Genomic DNA, 16,645 nt, shown 5'->3' with positions numbered 1-16,645 from the left:
GTGTGTGTGTGTGTGTCTGTTTAGTTTTATTTGTTTGGCAAAGACATCCCTATGCAACCCAGGATGGCCTCAAACCACAACCCTCCTCCAGTCTCAGCACCCGGAATGATGGGATTACAGGTGTGCACCATCATACATACCTAATAATAATCCCAATTTCCAATCTTCACATTGTCTTGAGAGAACAGACATGATCACATAGTTCTCCATGGACCCCTTCGTGGATATGTTAAACCTTTGGAACTTTAAATCCAGCAATCTGAGAAAAGTTTTCTGCCTTTCCAGATGCTTGTCCTCTGCCTCATTGTTTAAAGTTTTCCTACAGCTATAGCTGTCTATCTCCAGATGTCCAGAATTCTCTAAACCCAACTGTTCCTGGGAGAGCCAATGCACTAAGCAATATTGTCATAGGAATTCTTTTTCTCAAGCAATGAATCAGGATATGTAGACAGAATTTGGTAGCTGGGACAGGGAACAAGAAAATCAAATTAGGGAACCCTGCTCCAGAAACAAAGTCATGGGGCTGAAGCCAGATTGGTGGCCCCATTGCAAAGCAGATTTGACCCATAGCAGGGTCAGGAGAGCCAAGAACTAAAGGGAAAATATGTCATACTTCACAATGATGTGCAGAGCCAGTGCCTGATGACATGTATATTTCATGAGCCCTCAAACCAAGAAGGGGTGTCATTTTGCCAATGATGTCACTTGTATCTCTGTATCACTTAACATGTCCAGATAAAAGGCTGGAAGAGTAATATAGAGACTGAGGAAAATGTAAGTCAATGTCTTACTCCATCACTAGTCAACCCCATTATTCAGGGATTTAAAAAAAAAGATTTATTTATTATAAATAAAATGTGGATGGGTGTCTTGCTTGCATGATTATCTGTGCACCATACATGTGCAGTGCCTGTTGAAGCCAGATGAGGCCTTTGGACTTGAAGTTATATATAGTTGTTAGCGGCCATATGAATGAAGAGAATTGAACCCAGGTTTCCTGGAAAAGTGGTTTGTGTTCTTAATCATGAAGCCATCTCTCCAGTACCCTCTCTCTATATTTCTACCTAGAATCCCTCTATTATTGTGTGGATATAATTTAAAAGTTATAGAAATCCCCACTAAGCATGATGCAATTGTTTTATCAGATAAAAACAAAGACATTTCCATTTTGGAGGCCATGCCTGAAGTCTTCAGGGAAGAGATACTTTTAAGTTCCAAATACATGTGCATGTCCTTGGAACTCATGGTTTCTCACATGATAGCATATACTCAAGCTGGACAGCTTAAGAAATACAAGCAGTATATAGACACATACATACACGTTGTGCCAGTATTCTACATTAACTAATTTCAGGATATAACTTATTCTAGGTGACTTTTCAAACCCTAAAGTGCCTTAGATTAAAAACAAGAACAAAAAAAAATCACAACAAATAAAAACCTATTTTATCTGTTCCAAAGTCCGTAGATACCATCAGAGCACCAGAACCCTCTCTTCTCCTTGAAGGATGATGTATTCAGATGTCCCAATGTCTCAGAGACCTACAGGAATGGATGGAGACTCATTGAAGGAGAAATCCCCTAGAGGCAGTCCACCATCTCACAATCTGCATCCAGAGTCACCAGGATGACATCTGGTGTCATAACAAAGTAGCCTAGTGCAGGCACCCAGAAAAGGGAGAAAGCCATTGTTGAATGGCCCATGCTTTCCTGAGGCTCTGTCCCAGCACTCGTTTTGACAGGAACAGGCAGAGAACTAACAACCAAGAGAGATTCTAGGTACCAACTTCACCATCTCACAACTTTTCCTTAAGACATCCCTTAGCCTGACTGGGATGACCCAAATGGTTTTAGTGTTTGTTCAAGTTTGCGGGAGGACTATAACACAAGAAACGGTTGCCATATACTATGAAGGCACCTATAAAGAATGGATATTTTAAAAACCTGTTAAAGTAGAAGAGACCAAAAACCATAAAACCAAAAACTATTTTATGGCCTTTGAAAATGGATTGGGAAGCACAAAATGAAGGAAGGAAGACGCTTTACTTTGTAAACCTGGACAAGCCCATCAAGCATCCCTTGCCTTTGCAGCCAATTAACTTCACCTTGCAACTTTCCCATCTGGCTAGATTCATCAACTCAGCTATTGGGCGCCAAGAGGTAAAGAAGAAGCTTTGCAAATACATACCGAGTGCTGGGAACTGACATAGCATCAAGCTCTTGTCCATGTGTGGGGTCCTAGAGTGGAGTGATCCTACCACCCAGGACCACTAGTAGATGGATCTGCTTCAGAGTGACTGTTCTTATGAGTGAACCCATGTCACAGATGCCAGCACCATTTACAACATACTCAGACCATAGAGCCCTGCTGCCAGAATTGCTTGTCATGCCAGAGAGGAAGACCTATGAGCAAAAGGATAGAGAACTGAATTCAGGCCCACAGAGTGTTAATACTCTGACCAGAATGCTATGTGTTAGCTTTTAGCAGTCAAACACAGAGTGTGACTAGTATTTTAACCTTCCTTTGTACTGGAGTATCTTTAGACTCGAAAGCTAGATGCCTCAACTTCAACCCCTGACTGCTAATGAGGCCTGGCTTGAATTAGTAATCGTTTTTTGTGCTTCCCTTTCTTCTTTTGCCATATGGGAACCAGAATGCTACCTGCTTCTGAGGTTTCACTGAGAACTTAAGGATTTCATATATGTCAAAATCAAAATGAAAACAAAGACCATAGTGCTTGGTACAGAGTAAACACTATATAAAAAATAAATGACTACATTCTCTGTCCCATTGACAAGGTTAAAATTCCTTAGATGGATCAAAAAGGATCAGGTTTGGGATGTAGTGCTTTGTAGGGTTCTTGATTCTGTTATCACTTGGACTTTCTTCTACTTCTTTTTCTTTGTGGATGGTAAAAGCAGAGGTGTCCCAGCGTCGAGGCATATAGTTTTTGTGGCTATGATATCTCTCACTCTCTACCCTTTAGGTCTGCTCAAGAAAGCAAATTGTTTGTCGGTCAGACATATATGGCCCTCCTCCCACGGACCTTCTGTGGCTCAGGAAATGCTAGAACACTACAGTGAAGAATAATTTTTGTCATGCAAACCAGAGAGAGTTATGTCTGCTTAGGGAATGGCTGACAGAAGCTGCATCACTGTGGTGCCACAAACCAAACAAACTTGTGGGCTTAGTTGTAGAGACAATAGCTGGATTACAAGGGTACTATCCTAGAGCAAGCATGCTTTTTTTTTTTTTTTTTTTTTTTTTTTTTTGGTAGATCTAGACAATAAAGTGGCCGGGAAAGCAATTGTCCAGGTCTTTGCTTCACTGGGATGTGATCTTCCTTGACAGTAGAGAATTTCCAACACAGAGAGCACTCAAATGTCCTACCAGGGTTCATAGGATAATTTGGCTGACCATAATTTTTCTGTCTTCCCAATCTCCTACATGATCCCTTAAAAACGACTTTACCATGTTTCTCCTCTTTTTTTCCCCCTGAAAACAAAAACTGGCCCAGGAAGTATGATGTTTTGATTAGCAATCCAACCACACAAGGAGATTATTGTAACTCAAATGGATGGAAAGTTTCCGAGAGATGTTGAGTATTGGTCAGAGAATATGCTGCAAATGAAGATGGAGACCTTGCCAAATATGATGTCCCCACAAGCAGTTTTAATAAAACACAAAACTAACAGCCCTCAGGACCAGCCCTGGGCTCTAACTGGAAAATGGAGACAAGTTGTCCCTCAAAGCATTCAAATAATTTTCAAGATCCCCTTCCCAGGTTCTCATTTAACAGTAGCCACACTTAATGTGCCCTCTGTCTATACTTCTGAATTATTTACTCTTTGATGGAGACCTGAAAAGAAAGTAATTATTCACCACCCAGACTAACTCCCAAAGGCATTCGGAGACTCATGGCAACAAATCACTTTATAGCCATCAATAAAATCAGTGTTTTACTTTCACTAAAATGTAAACAGATTAGCTTCATGTATCAAGTCAAGGAAGCAGAGGGTCTGTATATAGATGTGGTGGCACAGAACGTTTATCACTCTAGTCTCAGTTGTTAGCCTAAATGATTCTTGTCTTTTGTAACCTTTGTGCTGTGACATCTTACCAAGTCTGTTCCATCAAAGGAAACATTCTGGGCCTTTTAATTTTCATTAGTAATTTTTAAAATTATGTTTTTGATTAGTATGCAGAGAAGTGGGTTTCATAGTGACTTTTCCCATACAACATACAAACATACATACATACATACATACATACATACATACATACATACATACATACATATCATTGTGCTTCTCTAGATCCCCTAGCCACCCTGGTGGTCCTCTTTCTTGACCCTAGATGCCCAGCTTCTGCTTCCATGACAACCATATTTTGTTACTATCTCTGTTCTTTTAAACTTTTAGACCTCTTCCTCCCCTCTCACTGTCCCTTTCTACTTTCAATAGGCTATAGATAGATAACAGATAGCTAGGTAACTAGGTAGGTAGGTCGGTGATAGATTGATTCTGCATATGAGAAAAAGCAGTTGATATTTGTCTCTTTGGGACTCCTGTTCTCTTTCAAAGCCCTCTCAGTCCATCAGCTCACCGCTCTACTGGGGAGGAGGATAATTTTCAGTTACACAGACAGTAGCAGAAGATGGCAAAGCCAACCTTAGATGGTGGAAATTTTCCCCCTAAGATCATTAGCACGTTGGTATTGGCAGGAGAGCAGGAGAGGAGAGTTTGTTCCCAGCAGCTTTCATGCTCAGATGCTGACAAGGCTGATACTAAGACCCGTTTCTGCAGTGCTGCCAGCTCTTGCCCACAATGGGTAAGCTGTTTCCTTTCTGGACACATCAACTTACCACACTTCAAAGGGTTCTTTTGGTGTAGACTCCTCACTTGTTCAATGTCTCTGACCTATGGTGGTTTCCCTCCCACGCCTGCACTGAGCACAGACAACCATATAGGTAGCAGAGGAAGAAAACCCTTGGCTTATTTTCACACCTCCTTGTGAGGTCTTTGTTGTTGCTAAAACAAAGGTCTTTCTGCTCCCACTTTGTGACATTCTAATTCTGCATTTATTTACTCTTCAGCTTTAAAAAAATGAGTGTAGCTTACACCTTCCCTTTCCCACCTCTCAGCATCCTAATTTGTTCAAGCTTAGCAGCCACATCTCTGGAAGTTAGTCCATTGATTCAGGTATCAAAACTAGAAATGTAAGGTCGACAGGACCTGGGTCACATCAGGCACAGGAATCCCCCAGGATACAAGGGCTCTAAATGCAAGCTGAGCAAAAGAGGCAAGTTACTATATTTGGCTCATAAAATATAGAACAGATGTTGAGGCCACAAACCTCAAAAAGAAGTTATACCCAAAGCCAGAGTTCAAAGCTGGAGCATAGGGCACAATTTGAAAGACGAATTAGCAAGGAAGAGTCTTTTGCAACTAGCATCGATATCATTACTTCATGTCTACAACATAGCAGATATTCTGCTTCATGCTGTACACACACCATGGTTCTGCTACACTTGGTCTCTATGGTCTCCAAGGCATAGCAGACACTGGCTGGATGTTCCATTTCACACTTCCTCCCTGCCGTTCTGGTGATAAGCTATCCTTTCTCAGGGCTCCCATGAACGCTGCATAGGTGTTTGATGTTCTGGGTCTGGCTGACCCTTAAAGGAGAATCATCCAAAGGTAATATGTACATTGATGGGACTCCAGGTTTTTTCCTACATCTTCCTTCAGATGTGCTCTCTTCAAGACTTTATTAGGATGGGCAATGTTGAACTGATGGGGTTGGAGGAGTAGGAAGTACTGACTACCTCAGTCTCTGTTCCACCATTGACTTTCCGGGCCAGACATTAGAATTAGTCCTTTAGGAAAGGAGTTTGGCAAACTACTTGTCAACCCTGGAGACAGACCACCTGGCCTTTCACTGAAGCTCTTTGAGAAATTGCTTAAACTTGAACAAAGCTCTTACCAGCCACAACATACCAAAAATAATATTCAGTCGATGACTAGTTATTGTACTAAGTAGTTTTTGGTTTTGTTTTTTTGTTTTGTTTTGTTTTGTTTTTTAGTTTTTAGAATCTAGTCAAAATATTAGTTCAATTTCTGATGTCTTAGGTAAACAATTACTCAGTGTCCATTAATGTTGTCACTATCAGGAATCATCTTTCTGACTTAGGAACTGTGTAACCTAAGAATATAATGTAGACAAAGGCAGCCTGTTGGAGATAAAATCACCATGCATCTCTCTGGGAGTTAACCAATTCTACTGGATCTTTTCTTTCAGAGTCTGTCTTTTAAATATCCCAGCCCAGATCTTCTTGGAGAAGAGCAGCAACTTTCAACCAAGGAGTGTTTGTCTACTTTAGGGTGTGTTTGGCAATGTTTAGAGCTGCTATTTATCAAAACTTGAGTGAGACTGTACTATTGGCATGTCTTTCATAATCACTGGGAGTGCTTCTACCACTGCATAATACACAGAATTGCTGGAGCCCAAAATGCATGTGCTGAGGTTGAAAAATCCTGGGCAAAGAACATGAAGGTGTTTAGCAACAACAATAACAAGGAAAATTAAAGAGTCATAAATGCTAAAAAAATATTTTTTTCTTATATGGTATAATTTATTAACTCACAGGTATAATGGTGCCTCAGAATTCTCAAGTTAATATAGAAGGTAAAAGGACATTTAGACAGAATTGTACACTGACAACAGAGATCAATTCTAAGAAATTGGTCTTCAGGCATCTTTTTGTCATTGTTGTCAAATGAGCATCAGAAAGTGAACTTACATAAACTAAGACAGCTGGGAAGTCACATAATTTTATCAGTATGTATGCAGTCTATTCCTGCTGACTACACACACACACACACACACACACACACACACACACACACCACACACATGCACACACATGTGCATATTTATGTATATATTTTTGTACATCTGCATATGCATTATATGTTTACATAAATGCACATGTGTGTGCAAGTGCCCCTATAAATTTCTACACATATATGTGGAGACCAGAAGTTGTCAGATATTTGCCTTGATTGTGCTATACCTTAATTTATTTTATTTATTTGTTTATTTCACATTTGTGTGTATTTTGCCTGCATATATGTATGTGTACCACATATGTGCAGTGACCATGAATGTCCAGAGAGGGCATCAGATCTCCTAGATTATGAGTTGCAGATGTTTCTGAGCACCATATAGGTGCTGTGAATTGAATCAACCCTCTGCAAGACCATCCAATAGCCTTTATGGTTGAGCCATCTTTACAACCCCTTCCCTTATTTCTTGAGACAGGATCTCTCATTGAACTTAGAACTCACCAATTCAGCTAAACTGGCTGGACAGCAAGCCCTAGGAATCCCACTATCTCTGCCTCTTTAGCACTGGGAATACAGCCAGGTGCCACCAAGCCTAACTTTTATATGAATGCTGGAGAGCTGACTTTGGGTTCTATGATTGCATGGTAAGCACTTTTCTGACCTAACCACCTCCCTAGTCTCTGTGTGTATACTTTAAAGACTGTCTGTTCCATTTTTTTGTTGTTGTTGTTGTTTACTAAGCATTTGGTTAATCTCTTTGTATAACCCCTCTCTTTGCTATTGATATTACTAAGTGCTAAGTGATTCTTGGCTGTCCAGTTGTATTTATAAAAAGAGAGTCTACATCAGCAGTCTGAAGGCTGGCTTGACATGTAACCAGTGGGTTCCAAGCATTAGGAATGTATTTAGGCATCTCTACTTTTATAAAGTGTCCAGGTTATTTGAAGACACCATGAGGTTCTAACTAAAATAATGAGCTGAAACAGTTTCATTTCATTTGGCTTTGGCTTCAGAATCACTGAGAATTTCAGATAAGGAAAACAATGGGATTTGAATGAAGGCTACTATCCCAGAGAGGCTTGTCTTTAAGAAGGAAAGAAACACAACAGCAAGGCCAGCATGAGCTGATGGAATGGGGTGGAAGTTCAAGATGAGAGGAGAAATGCTAGAGCAATTAAAAAGAAAGTGGGCTGAGCAGAGACAGCTTCATCATTAGCCCTTTCCTTGGGGCCATTGTTTCTACACTCGCTCTTTGTAGGACCAAGATACTGCACTCATTTCCTTTATTCTGCTATGCTTGGACTGGATGGACACTTCAGACCATTGCCATAGATACCCATTGATGAAGTGCATTTATATTTGGGAGATCTGTGTGCACTGCTGTCATCCTCAAGGCACAAAGCCACCATCTTCCCAGCACACACAAAGGCAATCTGGAAATTCAGCATTTACATACAATAACAGGAAATATATGCACCCTACACTAAGAGCTGAGTGGGCAGCCTAGGCTTGAACTGCCTATAGCAAGGCCTTCCCAATCTCTCCATTACTTCTACATATTAACCTGAGTTTCAGGGCTTTCTGTATGCCTATATTGTTCCCCTAGGTTGCAAAACTCCTCCCCCTACTGTATCCCTAATGCTACAGGCAAGTGTACACTAGTGACTACAGTCTAGATTCCTATTGGTGTCAGATGAGGCCAGCTAACTTCAGAGGGGCTGCTCAGGTTGATTCAGAAATGGTGGGTATGTTTTCATTACCTCTTGGCACTGATGTTGTGGTGCCATAGGGGAAAGAAACAGGCTAGTGGAACTTATCTCCAGGATAGCCCATTGGAAGAACAGGCTCACACATGGTAGTAGGTAGAGTATAACTTTATTTGGATATATCTATATTTGGTAGGAAACCCTATGAATCCAAAATAGCAATGAAATAACATGTGTCAAGCATGCTTCTGCAGGATGAGTAGGAGCAAACTAAAGTTTAGTATGTATGTACACTAACAGTTTTTCTTTTATTACATTATTCTACTTTATACTGCATTATAGTATTATATATTTTTATTATATTGCATGACTTCCTTACAAACAATCTCTCACATGGGCTAAAATCGATATACTATATACCAATTGAGCAGGTACTGTGTATCAGGAATATCTCTGAGCACTTAAGACACAATGAACAAACCAAAACTCTGCCCAGCTTGATGGCATTTGTGTTATAAAACCACACTGTTCAGTGAAACAGCAACGCGCAGCTTTTTAAATAAGTCAGAAATAAAATCTAAGCTTTAGTCTCATTGAATTATCCATACTTTAGTTCCTCAATAGCTGCATATTATAAGGTAGACAAGAACGAAAGGCAGACAAGGACAGTAAGCAACTGGACCATGCTCAGGACCGTATTCAGAGACAGACCTGAAGAGAAGGGTCTCTGGTCTGAGAAGCTGATCCCAATGTCAGACTGTAGAACAGAGTAGAAACAGGGCCATGGTGTGTGTACAGCATGAAGCAGAACATCCACTATGTTGTAGACATCAAGTAATGATATCGATAGTACACGCCTTTAATCCCAGCACTCGGGAGGCAGAGGCAGGCAGATTTTTTAGTTTGAGGCCAGCCTGGTCTACAAAGTGAGTTCCAGGACAACCAGAGATAAACAGAGAAACCCTGTCTCGACACCCCCCCCCAAAAAAAAAGAAAAGAAAAAAAAGAAACAAGGCCAAAGGAGGCTGGTATGAAGGGTATTGAAATGTTTTCTTTTTCAGACCACAGGCAGTCATTGCTAAAGGTTTCCAGTGAGTAATAAATCAAAGAATGTTAGGTGATCCATAGACCTCTTTTGGCTGGGTGTTATTGGGGCAAGGAGTGAATCGATCAATAGGGCAGAGAAGGCAAGAATGGAGAGAAAATAATTCTAAATTATTTAAATTCTAGAAAACAAATTTCTATCATTTGGGGTACTACTAAAGTGGAGAAACTTTACCAAATGCTGGGGCCATATTTGAGACATGTACTATTACACTGAACAGTATAGGCATAGACCTTGTTCTGTGAATACAGAAAGTTCTGGTCAATAGAACTGTCAAGAAATGGCTTATAATCCACAGAAGTCTTTGCTTTTAGTTTCTCACTTTGCTTAAAACTCTGAGCCTCTCAAGTAAATTGTTCTTGGAAAATGGCAGCACCACAAACCATTATTCTCTTTCTTTCTTTCTTTCTTTCTTTCTTTCTTTCTTTCTTTCTTTCTTTCTTTCTTTCTTTCTTTCTTTCTTTCTTTCTTTCTTTCTTTCTCCCTTCCCTTTCCCTTCTTCCCTTTCCCTTCCTCCCTTCCCTTCCCTTCCCTTCCCTTCCCTTCCCCTCCCCTCCCCTCCCCTCCCCTCCCCCTCCCTCCCTCCCTCCCTCCCTCCCTCCCTCCCTCCCTCCCTCCCTCCCTCCCTTCCTTCCTTCCTTCCTTCCTTCCTTCCTTCCTTCCTTCCTTCCTTCCTTCCTTCCTTCTTTCCTTTTCCTGAAACAGGATCTCTTTATATAGCCCTGACTGTCCTGAAGCTCACTATGTAGACCAGTGAATGCATAGTGTTTTCTGCCCCACAACTGTAATAAAATGATAGAAAAGGCATTGGTTTGGGAGTTAAAATGTACTCAAATCTCTACCTTACACTGAAGTAGCTGAGAAAATTCAGCCAGGATAGTAACAGTACTTCAGAGGGATCTCTTGAGCTGGTGTTTGTAATATAGCTAATTCCATGGCTTGAACACAGACCTCAGTGTTCATCATGTGGTTTTCAGTTCACTGTAAAAATGAATGGCCGAACAAAGACATTTTGTGGCTAAATAACTATGCAGTCAGATCAGTGTCGTTCTAAGTTTTATATGTATGCAAATTCATTCAACACTCTCAGAACCCAGAGGTAGGAAAAGTAATATTTTCATTAGTAGAAGAGGAAAATGAGATTGATTAAGTAATTTACCCAAGAACTGAGTTTCTATTTGTGATTATTAATTTCTTAATGGCTTTGTAAATAGCTCTCAAATTTCAATAACTTAACACAGAAAAAATAAATCTCTTTTTTAAAAGACATAGGCCAGCCTCTGTTCGGTAAAAACCACTGTGCAGAGGTTGAGAGTTCCAGGAACCTTCCACATAGTGACTCAGCCAACTTTGGGTTCTCAGAATTCTCTTGTGGATGTTTTGTGTTCAGGCAGCAGACAGAGGAAGCGTTCAAAGCAGCATTTCTCAACTTCAGTATTTGCTATGACTAATTTTATATGTCAACTTGACTGGGTTAAAGGATTCTCAAATAGCTTGTTAAACAGTATTTCTGGGTGTGTCTATGAGGATGTTTCTGGGAAAGATTAACATTTGAATTGGTAGGCCCAAGAAAGGAGATCCACCCTCATCAGTGTGGGTGGTCATCATACAACTGTTGAGGCCCCAAATAAGACAACCTGGTGAAGATGTAAATTCATTCCCTCCCTCCCTTTCTCCCTCCACTATTTCTTTTTCTACTTTTCCTCTTTCTCCCCCTTCCCTCCATGAGTCGAGTCACCCACCTCCTACTGTCTGCTTTCTCAGGGCTTCCTCATTCTCAGGGTTACAGCAGCTCTTCTGGTTCTTGAGTATTCAGAGCTGGCCTGAATCATGTCCAGAATTGTTGAGTCCCCATATAACAAATAGTATTTGTGAGACTTCTCAGTCTGGAACCATGTGAGCCAATCCCACCCAGTTGAATCTCCTCTTTGACGCATCTATCCATACATAGCCTATGGAAACTATTTCTATGGAGAAACTAGCACCTATATTTTGGGCTGAATCATTCTTTATTTACACTATGGAATATTTAGCAGTAAGCCTGGTCTGCAAATCCCACTAGTGACAATCATGATTTCTTGGGGATGCGAATGGGGATAAGGATGGGGAAGATATAAAAACTGTCCTGTATCTAAGAATGTTAGTTGAAATGAAGATGTCCTGGGTCATAAAGTCTAGTATAAAGAGAGATGTCTTTAACCCAATGCTATTGGCCAGAACTCAATGAAGTAGTCACATTTAACTGCGAAGAAGTTGGAAAATCCAATCCAGAGATGTGTCCAGGAAGAAAACGAGGTGTAAGAACATTATATTAGCAATGTGGAATCTAAATGGTATACACATTCTCACCCTCCTACACACATATAAAAGCCACACTGAAAACTTCAGAAAATTTATTAGACATATGCAGGGTAATCTGCACACTGTTAGAGACAGAAACATGGCACTGTGACATTTTCCCACAGCTAACCTATGCAGGCTTCCTAATGTAACAAGTTAATGCAATAAACTGTTAGATGCCACGGTCCCAGGCAAATTGGCTTGCTAAGAACCAGAAGCATTCATTCACCACATTGCAGTGACCCATGAGAATGCTGACCACGTGCAGGGCGGGTGCAAACTTGGGGTGGTGAGAGTTTCCCTGGGGCTCTTCAGCCCCAAACACATTCCAAAAAATATGAGCATTTATGATAGGTGTGGCCAGGAGTGCAAAGGAGACCAAAATGCCCTTTAGAAGAAGTATCAAATCTGAAGACACATGTCTGCATTAAGAGAGATTCACACCAAGGAGAAGTGCAGGAGGGGGAATTGCTATCCATTTATTGGCTATAGTTGCAGAGATTGCTCCCAGCTTAGAGCAAAGGCCTTTTGTCTAATAAATGATGCTGTCTAGAATCTCCCTAGAAGCTTGAGTACTTTTGTATCTGAAAATGCATGAGATCATACCCATTTTGTACATTTTTTAGAGATCATCTAAGTTTCGGTAGGTTCCCATGGGTACATTTAAACCCCTTAAATATGTGCCCTGTTCTCTGGTAAATGGCGAAATGCTCCTTGAAGTCTTCTTGTCTTGTTTGTTTTATTATATGGTGTGAGAGAAAGTATTTCTCAGCTACCTAGTTTAGGCATTTTTCTCTTCACTATGCAATCGTATTGAAAAGAACTAAAGCTACTCAAGTTTCTACCAACTGGCACCGAAACAATCTCCTAGAGCCAAGGCTGGCTCCCTCACCCCTACGACTGGCCCCACCCCACACCACTCCTACCCTAATTAAAAGAGAGCATTTCATCTCAGTGCCAATAAAAACAAATTAAATCTGGCCTAGACGGCCATTGCTAAAGAAAGAAAAATTGTTGATCTAATAAATATGTAAGAAAGACCTATATTATGTTAAAGTTAATGATATCCTGGCTATGTCTTACTAAAATTTATTATTCCCTTTCTTTGAAACACAGACAAATGAAACTCACACAAAATTTAAACACACACACACACACACACACACACACACACACACACACACACACACAGGAAAATGGAAGATGAAGGAAAGAATAAAGCCAGGCATGGTGGCATATCTTTGTATCCTGAAGCTGAGGTCAGGGTGGAGAGTTGAAGGCCAGTCTAGGCTATATAGTAAGAACCTATCTCAATAAATAATTTTGTTAAATAAATTAATTAAAAGATATTCCGATCTTGTGAGAGAAATAATTTATTTTCAGCCTTACATAACAGATCTCAGTGACATTTTTGAGAGAATGGAAAAACAGTCATGAAATAATACCAACCAATGCAACGACTGGAGGCAATGGCCTTTTACAAAAATGTGTTTTTAATTGAAATAGAGTTACATCACCTTCCCCTCCCTTTCCTTTCTCCAGCCAATCCCAGAAACCCTCTCTTGCGCCCTTCTCATGCCTGCTCAAATTGTAAGTCTATTTTCATTACTATTACTGTTACATATACATGTGTGTGTGTGTGTGTATAACCTGCTGAGTCCATTTTTCTTTTTTTGTGTATGTACATATATAGTTTGTATGCCGATGACTGTGTTGGACAACCAATACATGGTTTTATCCCTGGAATGCTGTCTATTTCCCAGGAACAATTAATTGCCTCTTGTTTTTTGTCTAGTGGTAGGATGTATCAAAAATTTTCTCTTTACACAGTAACATGTCCATCAGTATTGCCAATTTTCTGGTCTTGTTTGAGCTGCAGCTTCTAGGACAGACTATTTCATAGCAGACCTTCTGGTGTTCTAGCTCTTACAATCTTTCTGCCCCTTCTTCTGAGATTTCCCTAAGCCATAGAAGCAGGAGCTCTGAGATAGATGTAACTCCTTGGGTAGGGCTCCCCACAATCTCTTGATTGCTGCATGTGTTCAGTTGTGGTTTTCTGTAATAGTCTCCATTTGCTCTATTTGCTACAAAGAGCTTCTTATTAAATGAGGGTTGGTAGCTACACTTCTCTGTGGGTATATGGATAAGATTTAAGATGTAGTAAGGAATTAGGCTGGTTTAGCAAAGATTATTTTCTAATCTTTTCTACCTTACTAGCCCTGGAAAGATGGCTAGGTTTCCAGTGCCAGTCTTCATTTCCCTCCTGTTGAGTGGAACTGAAGTCCAACCAGACAGCTACTGATAACTGCTGACACGAGAGTGCCAATTATTGAACCTTTATGCATAGCTTTACTTAGTGGTATTTAGTATGGTTCATGGTTGTTGAAGCCTGGTAGTTCTGTTTAATTTTTCCCCTCCCTTGGAAGCTTAGGCAATGGCTTCCCCCTAAGTATTTTAGTCATGGTTGGCTCATAGGTGTATCCATATGCCTGTCAACTTAGCAAATTTTTATTGAGAAAAGCTATATGCAAAATATTATTTAAAAAGCAGACAAAGAATGGGAAAGTAAGGAACATGCCCACCAAACTTGAACTATAGTAGGCAAGTAAACAAAATGAGCTGTTTACAGGAGGTGAGAAGGGGGAAAGGGTAGAGAAAGAAAGAGTAAGATGAGGATGGGAGGAAATGAAAAGGGAGGTGATGGGAAGAGTTGAGAGATAAGGGAAAGGGAGAAAGAAATGAAAGGTTTGAAACTTCCTGACAAGTTACCATTAAAACTGACTACCTGAGTTGGATTCCCAGTACTCACATGGTGGTAGGAGAAACTGAACTTCCACAAGTTGTCTTCTGATCACCACAGGTGCTCACACACACATACACACACACACACACACACACACACACACACACACACACACACAATAAATAAGTAGATAAATGTAAAAAAAATGCATTTAGTACAAAATCTGGGGGCTGGAGAAATGACTCAACAGTTAACAGTGCTTTTTGCCCTAACAAGAGATTCACATTAGGTATCATACAACGGTCTGTAACTCCAGATCCAAGGGATTTGGCACCCTCTTCTTGCCTCCAAGGGCACACACACACACACACACACACACACACACAACACACACACATGCAATTAAGTCTACCCTCTTTCTAAGTGAGAGAAAACATAAGATTTTTACATCTTTTATTATCCATCAAGTCAGGTGGCCAAAACAGTCCCCAACAAAAGCTCACATGGTTGCCTTCCTTTGTCCCAGAAATGAGTTTTCCTTCCCAAAGTCCTCAGCCAACTCTTGATGCTGCTCTCAGGCCTGGGGCTGCCAACAAAGAGGCCTCCCTCCCTCCGCAGCACATCACCATCCAATCACTTAATAGCTTTCCCCTGTTGAATTTGGAATACTGTAAGGAGGGTTCTGTTCCTTGTTTCAGAGACACAAATAAACATTGAACAGACAAAATGAACCTGAGATAAGGATTGCTTTAGCCAGCCCCTGCCCTCCACTGCCCAGACACTGCTGATTGAAGTTCAACTTTCCCCCGTGCTTCAGCCTCGCCTGTGCACATGACTAGAGAGAATCGTGTGTAGACTCGACTGCAGTCACTAAGAACTATATCACTATTTGCAAATAAGAATTATATCATTACTTGCAAATAATGCAAGCCAGCTGATATGCAAGAGAAAAAGAGTCCTAAGTTAAGAAATAGAATTGGACAAATTTCATGTCCTCACCTGCCTAGTGGAGTTATGTATGCATTAGTAAGTGTACTTCCCAAAGCTGCATGGTTTTCCATATGGATACATTTTTAAGAATAATATAATTGTTTTTTTATTAGATATTTTCTTTATTTACATTTCAAATGCTATCCCGAAACTTCCCTATACCCTCCCCCTGCCCTGCTCCCCTACCCACCCACTCCACCCACTCCCACTTCTTGGCCCTGGCACTCCCCTGTACTGGGGCATATAAAGTTTGCAATACCAAGGGGCCTCTCTTCCCAATGATGGCTAACTAGGACATCTTCTGCTACATATGCAGCTAGAGACATGGGCTCTGGGGGTACTGGTTAGTTCACATTGTTGTTCCACCTATTGGGTTGCAGACCCCTTCAGCTCCATATATATATTTATATTTATAAAATTGATATCACGCTATGAGCATTTTCTTCAGTATCTTAGTTGTTTTGCCTCAGTATCATCTACAGCTCCATTCATACACGAGGTCATTTCTACTTCCATGCTGGTTCTAATGACTGTGTTTTACTCTCACTGAGACAGATACCCGAAAGCCACATTACTGGGTGTTGACACACACATTATAAATATAACCAAGAGTTGTCACTTTCTTCTCCAGGGTGGCAGAATAAGCCAAAGCAGTCTTATTTTAGCTCTTTATTTCTCACCATAAACCTCATTCTTTTGCCTTTGGTGACGTTCACAAAATCACTGCCACCGCCTATGATTCAGACAAGTACTGTTCATGTGTGCGCACCCATCCTCTATGTGAAGGAATGTAGAGTAAGAGGGACCATGGATGTGCCTGCTGATTCCTTCCCTGGTATTTTCTTACTGGAATAAGTGCTTCCTTTCTTTGTAGCAATTTCCCCCAAAGTTGTATCAGTTATCAGCAGACTT

General features: G+C 40.6%; 1 protein-coding gene across 4 annotated transcripts in view; it reads right to left on the bottom strand.

Moving 5' to 3' along the window:
- The window catches only part of Cd200r3 (CD200 receptor 3), a 114,770-nt gene that overhangs the window by 8,454 nt on the left and 89,671 nt on the right, over window positions 1-16,645 (bottom strand). For 3 of the 4 annotated variants that reach the window (XM_011246035.1, XM_011246032.2, XM_011246030.3), the window contains one exon: window positions 2,189-2,403. The exons of the other annotated variant lie outside the window; for it this stretch is intronic. In XM_011246035.1, the coding sequence (XP_011244337.1) occupies window positions 2,239-2,403 (165 nt within the window). In that variant the 3' untranslated portion in view covers window positions 2,189-2,238. The remainder of the gene's footprint in view (window positions 1-2,188; window positions 2,404-16,645) is intronic. 4 annotated transcript variants of the gene reach the window in all.

Source organism: Mus musculus, chromosome 16 (genome assembly GCF_000001635.26).
Source record: "Mus musculus strain C57BL/6J chromosome 16, GRCm38.p6 C57BL/6J".
Lineage (NCBI taxonomy): Eukaryota > Metazoa > Chordata > Mammalia > Rodentia > Muridae > Mus > Mus musculus.
The sequence above is the reverse complement of the archived record's forward strand: the minus strand, read 5'-3'. Positions and strand labels throughout refer to the sequence as shown.